We start from the raw sequence: 14608 nt of genomic DNA, 5'->3' as shown, positions 1-14608 counted from the left end.
TGACTCTTAGGGCACTCCATTTCCTTATGTACGGCAGCTTCATAGCTGAGCCTCAGCTGAAGGCTCTTTTCTTGACCGCCTTCTTCTCTTTGTCATCCCGACTCCACTTCCCTCTCCACAGAGATACATACAATCGCAATTAGCACGGAATACTAGTAATGCACTGGAGCGATTTGAAGAGGACCATAGGGTAGTATTGCCTTAGTTGTTTCTTTTAGGCATCAAGTCAAACAAAGTCTGTATGAGAAGTAAGAAAGGGTGCTGTATTTTATTTGTACTTTGTATGAAATCGTCCAACTTGCCTGCTTTTGATATAGCTGTTTTAGACTTTCTTGTATCACCTTCGATCCATGGTTCCATTGACGGTTCCGGGGCGAGAAAGGGAGGGGGGGGGGCCTTGCTTGCGCACTTTTTTCTCTACCTAATACCTTACCTATCAGGATCCATCATTTGTCCCGACCTTTTCTGGCCCTGCCACCGGAACCGAACATTACATATTTTCGCAACACAGATAAGCCAATCAGATGCTGTCCGAGCTAGGCATTTTTACGGTTCGGGGCGCCCCTTTCCCACACTTAACTATGTGTAGTGTACCCTTTTTTTTTTTTTTACTTTTACTTTTCTTTTTTTTTTTTTTTTAAAAAAAACTAGACTAGATGGTTTCCACTTTTGCGCTTGCACCCTCCCCCCGCCCTCTCTGGTCTCTCCTGTCTGGTTCCCACACACCCCTCTCCGCTAGGACCAACCAGGTTGGAAAGAGAGTTTGCTGAGAGGGTTTTTGCACCTTTCTGTTTAGGAAACACCGCGGCTGTCGCTTAGCTGGTTGATCCATTGGTTGTTTTAGGGCGTGTTCGAGAATTCTTCAGCTAATGGTTCCACACTAAAAAAAAAGAAAGAAAGAAAGAAAATGATAATACGGTTGGAATTGTGGGGCTTTTTTCGATATTATTATTTTTTCTTTTTTTTACATATTATGACTATTTATTTTTTACTGTAAAATTACTATGTGTCCTGTGCCTGTAGGTATGTACCTGTGGAGTGCATCAAATGATGCTATGTAGACAAGATGATATCCAGGTAAATCCTGCCGCAAGGGCATTCCGTCCGGCCCGCCCGCTCCAGGAACCCTTTACCAACGGTTCTCAGGATATGCGTGTATGATGACATCGACGAACCTCACATCGAGATGGAAGACATCATACCAATGAACATCGTGGAAACGCTGATTGATCTGGCATGCTTTTCGCACTCGGCGCACTCGGCGTAGCTCGGAGATACCACGATGCAGGCGACATGCAGCGTGCATATGACTAACCCTGGAATACTGGATGCAGCAGCAGCCGGACGTGTCTTCTTCTTCTTCTTCAACTTGGACTCTGGCCCTGTTGCTCTATTGCCCTATTGAACTGCGCATGAATACGCTCTGCATAGTACCTAGGTAGGTACCTGAACAGGGGACGATGGCACCACCCCTGTTGACATGATAAGCATTTCCCCGCATGCTGCTGTATCCTGATCAAGCATCTTCCCCGTCATCTCAAGAACCTACACAAACCCTACCATACCACCTGATGGCAAAGAAAAGGGGGCAGTAAGGCCAGCATTGCTGGTGATGTTGTGATGCTCATTGCTAACGGGCTGGGCCGTCACCGATCTCAGCCCCGAATGCAAGGGCTACGCCAGAAGGGGCTTAGAAGCCATTCACAAGTTAGACTCCCTGCCGCAGTGCAGCCACAGCCGTACAAACAATCAAACCTGCAAACAATTGATGGAGAAAGAACGAGGCGATTGTAAGAAAGGGAGCCCAAAAAGCGAAGACCAGAAAAGTCAGACCGACTCTTGGGAATAATATCAAAGTACTGAACTCCGGGGATCCGTACAAGGTTAATGTCGTCGTGTCATCCCCCGCTACCAGATCCTTCATGAGCTTTTTGATTTTTGATTTTTATTTTTTCCGTCATCCCCTGGTACATTTTCCCTTTTCGTTTAAAGGGGATATCCCAGCATGGTTCCCTGTAATTTTTGTGGTATTTTCTCGGCCTGCTGCATGCAACGCGGGCGCTACTGCGCGGCGTCCTGTGACCAAATCTCTGCAGACAATCAGATCCTTTTCATCAGAAACGAAGAAAAAAAAATTCAAATCAAAAAGAGAATAAAAAATATCGAAACCAAGGGGGGAAGATAGGCAAGGGTATGCTGGAGTCGGTATCGCTGTATCTGCAGTTCTCGGGGTTACACCGGAGATAAATGTCTTTTTTCTCCCTCCCACTTTCTTCTCCCTTCATCCTGCCATATTATTTCGCCACGAGAAGAAATTCGGATCAACAAAACAGCAGGTGTAACAGAAAGAAAGACCATGACCAAACCATGAAAGAAAGAGGAAGGAGGTAAAGGTCGAAAAAGAAAAAAAAAGAGCACTGCAGTCAAAGACTGGTACACTACTCGAGTAGCTGGGCTGGGAAACCATGGCTCAGGAATTTTGTTTTTCATTTTTTTCATTTTCCTATTCTTTTTTGCCTAACTCTCTCGTGGAATTCCTGGTTCCGTCATGCTTAGCGTGTCCCAGAAAAGAGGCACACGGGACCGGTACGGTGCGGTAGAACACGACAGAGGTGGGACGCTGTACCAGAAAGTCATGGTCAGTTGAAATCCGATCAAGGATAAGAAGTAGGATTCTCACAGTTATAACATCCTCGACGGGAAAAGAGGGCAGGATGATAAAAAGGGCACACGGAAAAGAACAGACGACCTAACAGAACATCACATGATTGAAAGCGATGGACAATCACTGACTGGTGCCCGTCGTTAGCCTTCTGGCTCATCCATCGCTGCCACTGGTTTTCGCCATCCACGGCCCGCCCAGTCTCCCCTTCGAAGGATTCGGGCATTACCGTGGACCCAGTCCCCGAACGGCCGTTCTACGTATCAGCTAACTATAAGTTCACCGCTTTCGTCGTCTATTTTTACAAATCCGATGATATCATGATTATTCGGTACGAATTTGGCTGTATTATTTCTATGCTGTAGATTTATTGATTATCCGTTCTATGACTTCTATACTAGGATTCTTTCTACATGGTTGTATATCCTGGATCTGTATGAACGGAGAACTACTGCATGTTGCTCCCATCTGGGTGTCAAGCAGTCCTTCAAAGCACTGAGCGCCGGGCTAGACACCGAAACTGGCTAGTTTCTTACGTATCCAATGCATCGTACAGCGCCTCGAAGAATTATAATAATTATTATAAAGTGCTCTATTATTCTGATAATACTCCATATGTATTACTTATATTAATATTATATAGTATGCACCTCGGTGAATGATTCCAGATAATTCCATCGTCAAAGATGGTAACTAATACTGTGTAATACCACCGTATCAAACCAGTCGTAAATTACCAGACCCCATCAATACAGGCTCAGCCAGCACCACTAGACCAACCAACGGAAAGAGTCAAAGGGACGGATGACGGTGGGCCTCCGTCACCGCGCCTTTACCCGTCTGGAGTAGTGGCAGTAGTTAGCAGAGAAAGTAGGTACAGTTAGTTAGTGACCTTCAGTCCTCTTAGTCTTAACCCTGGTCCTCTTGCGCATCTGCCAATCGCAGACGAGCCCAAGTGGCCGAGGAATGAACTTTTTGCCTTACTGCCAAACGGCGCCCAACCCGAAGGTTTTCAGCTGATCCTCATCGAACCATGAATCCATTAGCTGCGTCTTAAGAGGGTCCCCGTCCATGTCTATGGGTCGCTGGCGTGTAGGTTGGGTCGCTCAAAGGGCCCACCCTGGCTGCGGACCGTTCTTTTTTAATTTTTTGTTTATTTTATTAAATGATAATTATCTTTTTTTTTTTTTTTTAAAAAAAAAAAAAAATTAATAATAATTGTAACATCTTGTTCTACCGCCACCCAAATTCCAATAAGCTCCCATGACTTGGTCAAGTAATGATCCTGAAGAACAGCTGAGCCAGTGAGACTGTCGACTACATCATCATCCTAGATCTCCATCGTCAATCTTCCCGCCTTTCCGCTTTCCGCCAGCCGTGGGCCTCACACCCTGCGTCTCGTGTATTTGACGCGCTTGACCCAACCGTTTTGTCCCTCCCGGACGGACCGACAACCCAGACGAAATATTACCTATTTTACCATAGTATTCTTTTTTGTATGCCAGTTAGAAAATCAGAATAATAAAGAAAAAAGAATAGGCCGTCTTCGGTCTTTTTATTATTATATTATTATTATTATTATTATTATTATTTTATGTTTTAGTATTTTATTAATATTATTTTATTTGATTGATTTGATTTGATTTTTTTTTTCTCTTTCTCTCCCCCTCTGCTTCCGATCTAAGATTTGCCTACCAGTTCATCACATCTGTTATTTCTTCATTTTTTATTATTTTCTTTTTTTCTTCTCAACAAGTTCCTGATTGTCTATCCTTGATTTTTTCTTCTTTTTTATAAAAAAGAAAAATACCACACACAAGAGGTACTGTATTATGATCCCTACCCTTCCGGCTTTGCCCCCTTGAGAAACGCCCTCATTCCCTTTCCCATTGAGTCTTCTTTTTTTTTCTCTCTTTTATTCGTATACAAACCATTCTTCAAGGGGCGGGAACGAAATAAAAAGGAAAATTCAAGAACAAGAAAAAGAAAAAAAGAAAAAAAAGAAAACAAGGGAAAGGTGGTTGATCCCCAGAAGCCCCTGTTGGCCTCAGAGACCGTCGTTCGCCCAGCAGCTCTTGGTGTTTGATCTATACTGACACCGCATAGCACTACTGCCAGGCCTGGGGAGACTCACAGACTATTCTGCTTTCCTCGCCTTTAGTGATTTTTTTTTTCCCCTTCGTCTTCTTCTCTGCCCGACAACTCTCGATCTTCTCTGGCCCGTCCGAATCCACTCTATTTATTACTATTACTACTACGATCCTTCTTCTTTTCTTCCTTTATTATTATTCTATTGTTGTTATTATTACTCCCTTCGATCTTTCTATCCTCACGTCATACCCCCGAGCCTCGTTTTCTTTTTCCTTTCTGTCTTTTTCCTTTCTCTTTGTCCCTCTCCTCCTCCCCCCCCTCCTCTCCTCTCCTCTCCTCTCGCTTCTCCTATCCGCTTTGGTCCTCCTCCCTGCGGATTAGGTCCTGTTTCCTCCGTCCGGTCCCCATCGTGAGCACGAGGCTATGCTAGCTTTGCAAATCACCCGACGGGAGCTGGAACTGTTTCTGATTTGGTGTACTTTCTGACCGGCTTCGACTCCGCATCTCCATCCTGGTCGCCTTAACTACCACCCACGTACATCCACACAATTATACACGCACTACTACATCCACTACTGACTTTCCCCCCCTGCCTGTCTGGACGTGACTTTCGACTCACATCATCCTGCATCTTCCGTGTTTGCTCCCGTTCTTTCCGTCTCTAAGCAGCCTCCGTCCACCACGCCTACAAATGTCCAGCAACCCCCACGATTCTTACGACCCCAATCGACAGGGACAGTATCCACCCCCCCAGTGGAACACCAGTCAACCTGAGGATAATCCACCGACTGCTCACTATCCGCCGGTCTCTCAATACCCTGTAAGTTTGCTTCTTTGTTACCCTTTTTTTTTTTTTTTTTTTGTGATATATCATTGTCTTCCCTCCCTCCTATCTCCCTCTCCGCCTCCATTGAGATTGTGGTCTGCCATCCGCTCAGAGGTTCCTTGCTGACTTCCGGGCCTCCTTTGTCATAGTATCCCCCGGCTTCATATCCTCCCACAGACCACCAATATCCTCCTCCCCCGTCGCAGTATCCGCCTCCCTCCAACATGGCTGCCATTCACCCTCATGTCCAGGGCCCTCAAGATCCATACCGTCTTCCTCCGCCTCCTGGTGCCTACCGAGGCCCGGACGTGTATGCCCAACCTCCGCCCCCGCAAGTTGTCTACCAAGCAGCTGCCCCACGACAGAGGACTGCCATTGCTTGCCGTTACTGTCGGAGAAGGAAGGTACGTTGGAATTTAATACTTGGTCTCTATTGTTTTTAAGTGTGCGACAGTCGCCGCTGACATCTGCTGTTTGCTAGATTCGATGCTCGGGGTTTGAAAGTTCCCAGGATGGACGTTGCAGCAACTGTATCCGATTCAACCAAGAGTGCATGTTCACACCAGTTTCGTCCCAGGCCCAAGCCTTCGTCCCGGCGCATGCCGCCTACCCGCATCTGAGAAATGCCCAGAACCAAGGACGTGGCGGTCATGGAGTCATGCTTTACGGTGCACATGGTCAGCCTCTGCCTCCTCAACAACAACCCCAGCCTGCCGGATCCGATCTTCCGCCTCCCCAAGGAATGTATCAGCATCCATATGGCGGGGCTGCAGCGCCGCCCCTTGCTTCTACCATGCCGCAAGACCCTGTGAGTCACAATACCCTTCCGTCTATATTTTGCAGTTTATAGAATAATCTTGGCTAACGGTTCGTCTTTTTTCCTTGCAGAGACCGGGCGGTCGTCGTGGATCTGGCTCTGGCTTCGAATACCCTGACCCAACCAATCTGGCCCCTGTGACCCCGGCCGGTTCCGCTCCAGGATATCAAACGCATACTGCCCCCAGCCCATACTATCCCCCGGCCCCGCATGATCGACGTACATCGCCGCAGTCAGCCTACGCATATGACGGCCGTCACTCTTCGTCTCCGCACAGCTCCCCATATCCTCCCATGCATGCCACTCAGGGTGCAATGACTCCTCCGCCAACATCCACTCCTACTGGCTCTGTTAACTCGTCATCTCGCGGTGGACTAAATGTTCGGGATATGCTCAATCCGGGTGACAGTCAAGGCCGTTCCAGCACCGATAGTGACATGCTTAATGCCTTGAACCGCCGAGGTCTCAACCAATAAACTTTCAACGATTGTGGATTAGAGGCTGAGAGATGGCTTTGGAGCGAATGATGTCATTGGACGAGCCGGCGAGGCTATGGTTGCGAGATTGGATAATGGGGAGAGAAATTGCTGTCAGTCCACATGGGAGGGCGTGTGCTGGTCACACGGGCCGTCTCATGTTGCACAGGCAAGGCAAAAGTGTAGCATTCGGTGTCGCCATCGATAAACGGGATTTTTGCCGCTAGGTGATCATTTCATCGCAATTTTCTGGTGATTATTTGCCCAAGGAAAAGGGTTTGCTCTCGGGTTTTCGAGGCGCTTGGTCTTGTGGGGAATACAGAAAAAAAAGTCACATGATCCTGAACATCTGCGGTGTGGAAACTGCAGCGAACACGAAAAGTGACGCCATCGAACTGGGCGGCGGAATGTTATCACCTTTGTTCCATTTGCAGAGAACGAGTGCAGCATTTTACTCGAAGCAAATTGAGGTCGAATAAGAAAAGGAAAAAAAGAAAAAAAAAAACTGAAAAAAAAGAACTACCACAACGAAGATAACAACAACAACAACAACAAAGATGCCATGTTTTTTCGACTGATACGAAGCCATGGAAACGAGAAGCAAGAGCGTTATGAGCTGCACGATCTGGGGATGGGATTTCTGAGTTTCAACTATCATTGCCTGAGACAGGGTCTGCGGCTGTCTGAGTGCGCTTCTATCAGACAGCTGCTGTGCTTTGAACGTTGATTTCTTGCGGTTTGTTCCATCACACCACATACATTTCCTTTTCCGAACAACATCACCGCTTTATAAACTATCCGGGGCGACCCATTAATGCGATTTCCTTTGCGTTTTTATTTTCTCTTTTATTTTGTTTCTGATTCTTGCCGTTTGTTCTGTTGTTACTGCTTGGACACCCAGTCTCGATTTTGGCGCTTTTCTCGGGGCTTCCTCGCGTGCGTTTAAGCGAACTTCGCTCGCATTCTTGTCCAATTCTGTTGCCGTATCGCAGCGGAGGCGATGGCGTTATATCATAAGCTCTCGCATGTCCCGGGCAGTCCCTCTGCTGCCTTTCGATCGAGGTCATGATTGGCCCTCCCTCGCTGAGCGAGGCTGTGTTCATCCAACTTGAAATGCTTGACTTCTACTCGGCAAGGGGGTTTGACCGTGCATGTGAAAAGCTGCATTTACATCGGCTATCGAGAAGTTAAATATGGTGAGGAGTTCTGCTGCATTATCATATCGTTTTGGTGGATCAAGTGATGGTTTTGTTGCGTTTTCAAATGCGTTGGCGGTCTCGTTTTCCAACTTTTTTTTTTTTTTTGCACGTGTTTCATTATATTTCGGGTGGCTATCTGTGTTCTGCATTTATTCTCAACGTCTGTTTTCTGCTGATGCATCTTGCAAGTTCTTGTTTTCATTTCCGGAGGTACTCTACCGTCATTTGCGAAAAAAAGGAGGTTGTCTTTATCTATGTTATTACGTACCTTGATATCTGGGAGGCTGTCTGATCATATTTATCCTGCAATTACACGTCCATTTTACATTTTTCACTTTTTCATTTTTATAATCTGCATACGATTTCGATATATTGCGTCATGAATGTTATTGTTGGGTTGATATCACAGCCCAACAGTCTCATATGTTCAACATTGACTTTCAATAATCCAAATACACAAGAATGATAATTCTACACCGTACATTGTATATATCGATCTATCTCTTCGACAAAGATGAGCTAGCTGGTCACCGCCAGTCTTTCAGCACAAAGTACCGTACTTCTACTCACAGAGAACACGTGATTCCTTGCCCTAACGGTCGAGGCCTATCTACGCTACTGGTATAGCTATTGAATCGTACAGTATGATGTCATCGTGATAACGGTGCAGTAGTGCAAATAGTGCAATGACATCGTTTATGCAGTCCATTCCTAACACAGCAAAAGGTAAATAAAGAAACTATTGTACTAAACAGCCAGACACATCTTGGGTCTTGCTTCGTGGTTCAAGCATAACTAAGCGATGGACAAATAAACTTGAATGATAAAATAAGAAGACATGTACCACCCATCCCCGAGCTCGCTAGAATGAATGTGCTAGAGAAGCAAAAAGACAAAAAGGACGAGGACAAAAGAGCACAAGACACAGGCCAACACAGATCAGGGAGGGATGTGAGTGAGTCCCGTGGTTTGTTTTGGCGAAGGACCAAAGATAAGAGAGGTATTTTGGGTATGGAAGGTTGTGATATGAAGAGTAGATTTCGAACAGGTACAGAGAGAAAGTGGGATAGAAAGAAATGAATGTATGCCACCGGTGATGAAGGTGAAATGAGTGCCATCCTTGAAAAGTCAAAGACACGGTGGAAAGAGTCATTGTACGGCTCGACAAAGAAAATATGAAAGAACGAAGGTAGCAATGGTCAATAGATGGACCAAGCCAATTGACCGAGATATTAACGAAGAGATTGGGGAAATGAGAGAAAAAACGGTGGGAACGTTGTTGGAACACCAGCCAAATCGACTTGTACCTGCAAGGAGAAAGAAAATGAGAAGAAATATTTTTTGTTTTCAAGAAGTTAGACAAGGAAAGGTATCAAAAACTCCCCAGAATTGCACGAAATGGGCTCAAAATGCACGCGTAAATGACGCAAAAATCATATGCAACGCCTTATCAAAAAAGGATATTGAAGATGGCAGAACTTGGATTCAAAAGAATGAGGGGGGATAAAAATGTCAGTTAGATAATATCGTAGTAAACAATCAAGGGATTAGTTGGCGAAGGCACCCAGAACTTGCGCCATCATTTCCTGTGCGCGGGCAGGATCTTCGACCAGAATGCCGCGCCTAGTCAACTCATTCGACAGCGCCTCGACAACTTTGTAGAATGACGAAGCGGCACCCCGTTCCTGCCTTAAGCGAACGAGACTCAAATTGGCCTGGTGACCCTTGGCAAGGTAGGTGCAGAATTCCGCAGAGAATTCAACAGGCCGAAGATGGAGGCCTGAGAGGAGTTAGATCATTGCAAAAACAGGATATCTGCTTGTCTTACTGTTATTTTTTCCAACCTTCCCATAGATGAAGTTGTTTCCTTTTTCCATACACACTTTCTTCATTCCGAACTTCTTCCAGCCGCATAGTATGTCGTAGACATCTTGTCGGCCTTCGGTCTTCGAAGCATTCAATGCTAATACCTGACTGGCAGGCTTGATTTGAAATACCCTAGCAAAAAGATTTTGATTCTTGCCATCATATCGTGGGCGAGGTGGCAAGGGCTTTTGGAGATTCTTCTTTGTGTCAATGATTGGATTGCTATCCAATGCATCTGTTGATAGATAATTGTTGTCACCGAAGTTTGGTTCTGAGAGACGGTTAACCGGAAATCCTTCCAGTCATTGACAAACACTTACCTGTTGGTTCTTCATGAACAGTTACACTCGGTCTTCTCTTCATAATCTTCCTCAAGCCTCCTTTGAGTTTTTCTGAGGAGGATTTCCGGTTTGTAGTGCCCGTATTTTGATGGGGTGGAGGGACTTCATGCTTGACATCGTGGACGATGACTGTGCCTGAACTAGGTTGAATGGGTTTGACTTGACTGGCTTCTATTGGCGACATGTTTCCAGGAATCTGCGATCTGTGTCGGAACCATGACCACTTCTTGTCTGAAGTTCTGGTTCCCCTGCGTTTCGGTGATCCCGGATGCTCATCAATGGGATCCAACTCACAAGGGTAACTCTGTCTAGAGCTACCAGAGAAAAACCGATTGGAATATCCTTCGCTATGGTTGGTCTCTGCCTTGTATTCCTTCTTCGTGTCTTGAAATTTCTTTGTTGGAGACGAATTCTGGTGTTTCTTGCGGATAGTCAAAGGCTTTATGGCTTCCAATGATCGCAATGAATCATGAGGCACCATTCGTACCGTGGTCTTACTATCACGATCATTGCTTGCCGTGGCAGCCTGAGAAGCAGCCCTTTGTTCTAGCTGTTTGGCGGTGATATCGTTTCCGCTTCCATAAGGCGAAACAAGTTCTTCGCTGATTATGGGAAGATAGCCAGGGTCCAAGGATTGCGAAGGGTCAGGCAAGGGCCGTGCTCTCTCGTTGAGCTTCACCGAATTCTCCTGGTTTGACTTATCTTCATCAATCAAACGATCCAACTGCTGGATGACATTGGAAATGTAGCCAGGAATCTTGTCGGAGTCATCCTTGGTGGATTGCTCGATGATCTTTCGACGAGTTTCAACGATATTTTTGTTCTGGGCTTTCAAGGGCACACCAGTAGTGTTCGTTCCCTTGGGGTTGCTGGCAGCAACCTGAGACTGCGGGTCATCAGCGCTGACCAGAGACACAGAAGTTGCAGGGGTTTCTGTCCCTGCGGAAGTGCTAGTAGTGCAGGCTGTTGAAAAAGACCCTCCGTTGAAGGCCTCTTCGCAAATTTGGCTAAGCTCGTGGGATACCTGCCGTGCCTCATCCTTCCACCTGAACTCTGAGTCCCGCAATTTCTTCACTTGAGTGCATGGCTTGATAGTCGCACCAGAAGGGCGAACGACGGTGGGCTGAGCTGGTAAGGCAGGGCTGCCCTGTCTGGCCATCAAGGGGCTGGACTCGACTAGCAATCTGGGAGTGCTTTCAGAGGGCAGTTTGCGATCTGGATGCTTTGCTGGAGTTTTTCTAATCTTTACCGAGGCTGACCCTTGAGAGCGGTTGCGCACATGGTGGAAGGATACATTGCGCTTGTAACTCGCAGATCGAGGCGCTGGTCCAGTATGGCCAGGTCGTCGAGAGCTCGCTTGGGACATCTTCGAGTGGAAAGAATTCATTGAACCGGGTCTGGGCTTGCTCTCCCTCAAAACTGCGAAGGGTGAGCTGGGTAGACAAACTTCCGCCTTTTCATTGGCTTCTTCATCGCTAACAGCCTCTGATGGATTTCCAGAATCTTCGGTCTGGCCTTTCTGACTGTCTCCAGGGCTCTGTCGGTGAACAGTAATCTTCGCACACTTGGGCTCATCTGCGGGAAGGCGCTGGCGTGGTGACCGGAATGGATCATAGCTTTCCACTGTGGCAGAAGACATTGGTTCTTTGATCGAGTTTCGCCGCCTATTGCTGGACTCTTTCGTGGCCAAATGTGAATACCTGAGGGAGCTGTGTTTTGTACGCCTCTTCATATTACGCTCCTTGCCCAGGCGCCCTGGCAGTCGGGACTTGTGGTGATAGTCGCTCGCGGAATACTCCAGAGGTTGTCCTTGATAGTTCTCAAGTTGCTCGTCTCGGAACTTTACCAAAGCATTGTAAAACATACGCTCATAAGAAAGCCTGCCAATGCGACTCATTAGTATCAGAATGCTTCAGTTCGGATTCTTGAACTCCCAGGAAACACTGTATAACCGCAGTTACAACTGTACACGCAAATGATATGAGTGGGAAGAGTTTAGGGTCAGACTACTTACTCTGGACTCAACAATGAACTCAACAGTACCCTAGGATCCATTCCATGAAACAAGGTTTGAAGATTCCTCAGGATATCATGGTCAAGGCTCTGCACGCTCGGCAAGGGTGGCCCACAATCCTCTGGAGAAAGTGGTGGTGGAGGGCCGACGTAGTGATCGGACATGGATTGGTGAACCTTTTCCCATTTCTTCAAGAGAGGATGATTCCACATTTCATCCATTCTAATCCTTCGCTCAGGCACTCTTTGGAGTATACGATCGAGAAGATCCGCGGCTTCCTCACTCAATTCCGGGGGGATGTCAATGGGAGCCTCTTTCACCATGCTAAGGGTTACTCCAAGATCGTCAGAATTAAATGGAAGCTCGCCCATTAGCAACACATATAATATAATACCACAGCTCCAGGTATCGGCCAGGTCACCCTGGTAGTCACCACCCTGGACAATCTCCGGCGCAACGTAATGAGGACTCCCACAGGCTGTATTGAGTCGGTAACCGGCTGGCTGAAGTACGGCCATCCCAAAATCCGCAAGTTTGACGTTTCTGCACCCATCCACCAAAATGTTTTCCGGCTTCAGATCTCGATGGCAAATTGTAAACCGGTGGCAGTAGCTGAGGCCTGCAATAATTTGTCGAAAGATGTAAACAGCTTCCTCTTCGGAGAGTGGACTGTTGTTCCAGATGTAGGAAAACAAGTCGCCCCCCTCCACATACTCCAGAACCAAATACCTAAACATAGTTAGTATCAAATAGAAAAATACTATTCTTTAACATTCGACGTACAATTCGCCACGGTTCTCCCACACATCATAAAGGCTGATCACGTTTGGGTGTTCGATCAGCTTCATGATAGCCACCTCTCTCTCAATAGAGCGTGGCATACTTCTCGCCCCCGTTGCACCAGAATGTCCCGCAATTGCCTCCATCTGCGTAATGCTTGTGCTTTGTTTCAATGCTGCTGATTCCTTTGATATAATCTTGACGGCCGCAGTATGCCCAGTAATGGCGTGTTTAGCCAGTCTCACTCGGGCCATGCCCCCTTGGCCAAGCGTTTTCCCGAGTTTCCATGGCCCGACGTGTGTTTTGACACCCGACTTCCTCTTCATTTGGCCTGAGGCCATCGAAGCCACAGATCTCCCAGAGTTCAAGTTCGGCTGTGGTCCTGTCCCTCGAATTGGTGTGATGTAGTTGATGTCCACGGTCCCTTTCGGCGATAGCGGACTATCGATAGACATCATGTCTGGCGATTTCAGTTGATCCTCTTCTGCATCAAAGAACTCTTGACGTCCTGATACTGGTGTTGTGCAGTTGACAAATCGGTTCGTGGCATCCGTCAAAGGCTGACGCACAGCCTGCGAGCCAACATAGCTGATTTCCTCCATTGTCAGACGACCCTAGACTACCACGACGAGATGAACGTATCACGACTTCATGCGAGAAATCGTAAGTTGTTTCGTAATATGGTAGTTTCTATGGATCAAACCTCGCTGGATGTCAATATAACTCGCCTCAAAATAGTCAAATCTGAAGGTGGGTGCGTACTGTCGGTGGATAGGAGGTGGTATTCACTCGACAGACTTTGTGGCCCAGCCCCTCAGGTTCAAGGAAAGATGTTTCTGTAAAGACTGACAGGTTCGAGGCAAGCAAAACAAATAGAAGCAGAACCACCCAATATCGAATAGATACTGAATGACAGGCGTATTGCTGCTTTTTGTATATGAGCAAATATTCAAAGAACGGACGGGGATGAAACCGAGATTGATAGGGAGCGTGGGGAAGAGTTGGCGACGACAGAGATTGACGGTAGACAAGAAGGCTGCAGTGATCGAGCGTCGCAGGAATCGGGGGACCTCTTCTGACAATAGGGCTTTGTTTCCTCACACCGACAACACACCGACAGCACCATGAAAAACAGCAGACAGTTCAACTTTTCCAACTTTGAGGCATGCCCATACTAAGTTCATTCCTGTGGAATGAGTGTTGTCTGTTTGTTTTTTCCAGATTCCTCGGATTGCCTTGGTCACCGATGGCATCAAGGTCAGGAATGCACCATCTCCTTCACCCACCCATGTCCAGTGTCTTACTAGAATAGTGGCACTGTTTATCACAGCTCATATAGATTAATTCGGGCCTGGATATTCATGTAATAAATCAGTTTCCTAAAGTGATCCTTTTTATGAGTCTCCTTCCTCCTTCTTATGCCAGAGCATTGAAAGTGCTGATGATGAAGCCGTGAGAAGAGACAGATAGAATATCCTCGACACTATAATACCCTCTTTCCATGACCTCTACTCGTTCAAAATCCAATAATGCCTG

At 46.7% G+C, this 14608-nt stretch overlaps 3 protein-coding genes across 3 annotated transcripts; 2 read left to right on the top strand and 1 right to left on the bottom strand.

Annotated features, from left to right (window-relative positions):
* Positions 1–1347: 1347 nt before the first annotated feature.
* On the top strand, positions 1348–1907 carry ASPWEDRAFT_35765 (uncharacterized protein). Its single transcript, XM_040834294.1, has one exon. It carries the CDS (start codon positions 1621–1623, stop codon positions 1792–1794), a length of 174 nt encoding a protein of 57 aa, XP_040691859.1. The 5' UTR covers positions 1348–1620; the 3' UTR covers positions 1795–1907.
* Positions 1908–5444: 3537 nt separating this feature from the next.
* ASPWEDRAFT_48498 (Zn(II)2Cys6 transcription factor domain-containing protein) lies at positions 5445–6872 on the top strand (the record flags this gene model as incomplete). Its single annotated transcript, XM_040837112.1, has 4 exons — positions 5445–5573; positions 5729–5983; positions 6061–6387; positions 6468–6872. 4 exons carry the CDS (start codon positions 5445–5447, stop codon positions 6870–6872), a joined length of 1116 nt encoding a protein of 371 aa, XP_040691858.1.
* Positions 6873–9618: 2746 nt separating this feature from the next.
* Positions 9619–13674, bottom strand: ASPWEDRAFT_48497 (uncharacterized protein; the record flags this gene model as incomplete). Its single annotated transcript, XM_040837111.1, has 5 exons — positions 9619–9851; positions 9900–10208; positions 10258–12158; positions 12293–13021; positions 13076–13674. 5 exons carry the CDS (start codon positions 13672–13674, stop codon positions 9619–9621), a joined length of 3771 nt encoding a protein of 1256 aa, XP_040691857.1.
* Between the last annotated feature and the right edge of the window lie 934 nt (positions 13675–14608).

The sequence above is a fragment of the Aspergillus wentii genome, assembly GCF_001890725.1.
Source record: "Aspergillus wentii DTO 134E9 unplaced genomic scaffold ASPWEscaffold_2, whole genome shotgun sequence".
NCBI classification, from domain to species: Eukaryota; Fungi; Ascomycota; class Eurotiomycetes; order Eurotiales; family Aspergillaceae; genus Aspergillus; species Aspergillus wentii.
The sequence above is the reverse complement of the archived record's forward strand: the minus strand, read 5'-3'. Positions and strand labels throughout refer to the sequence as shown.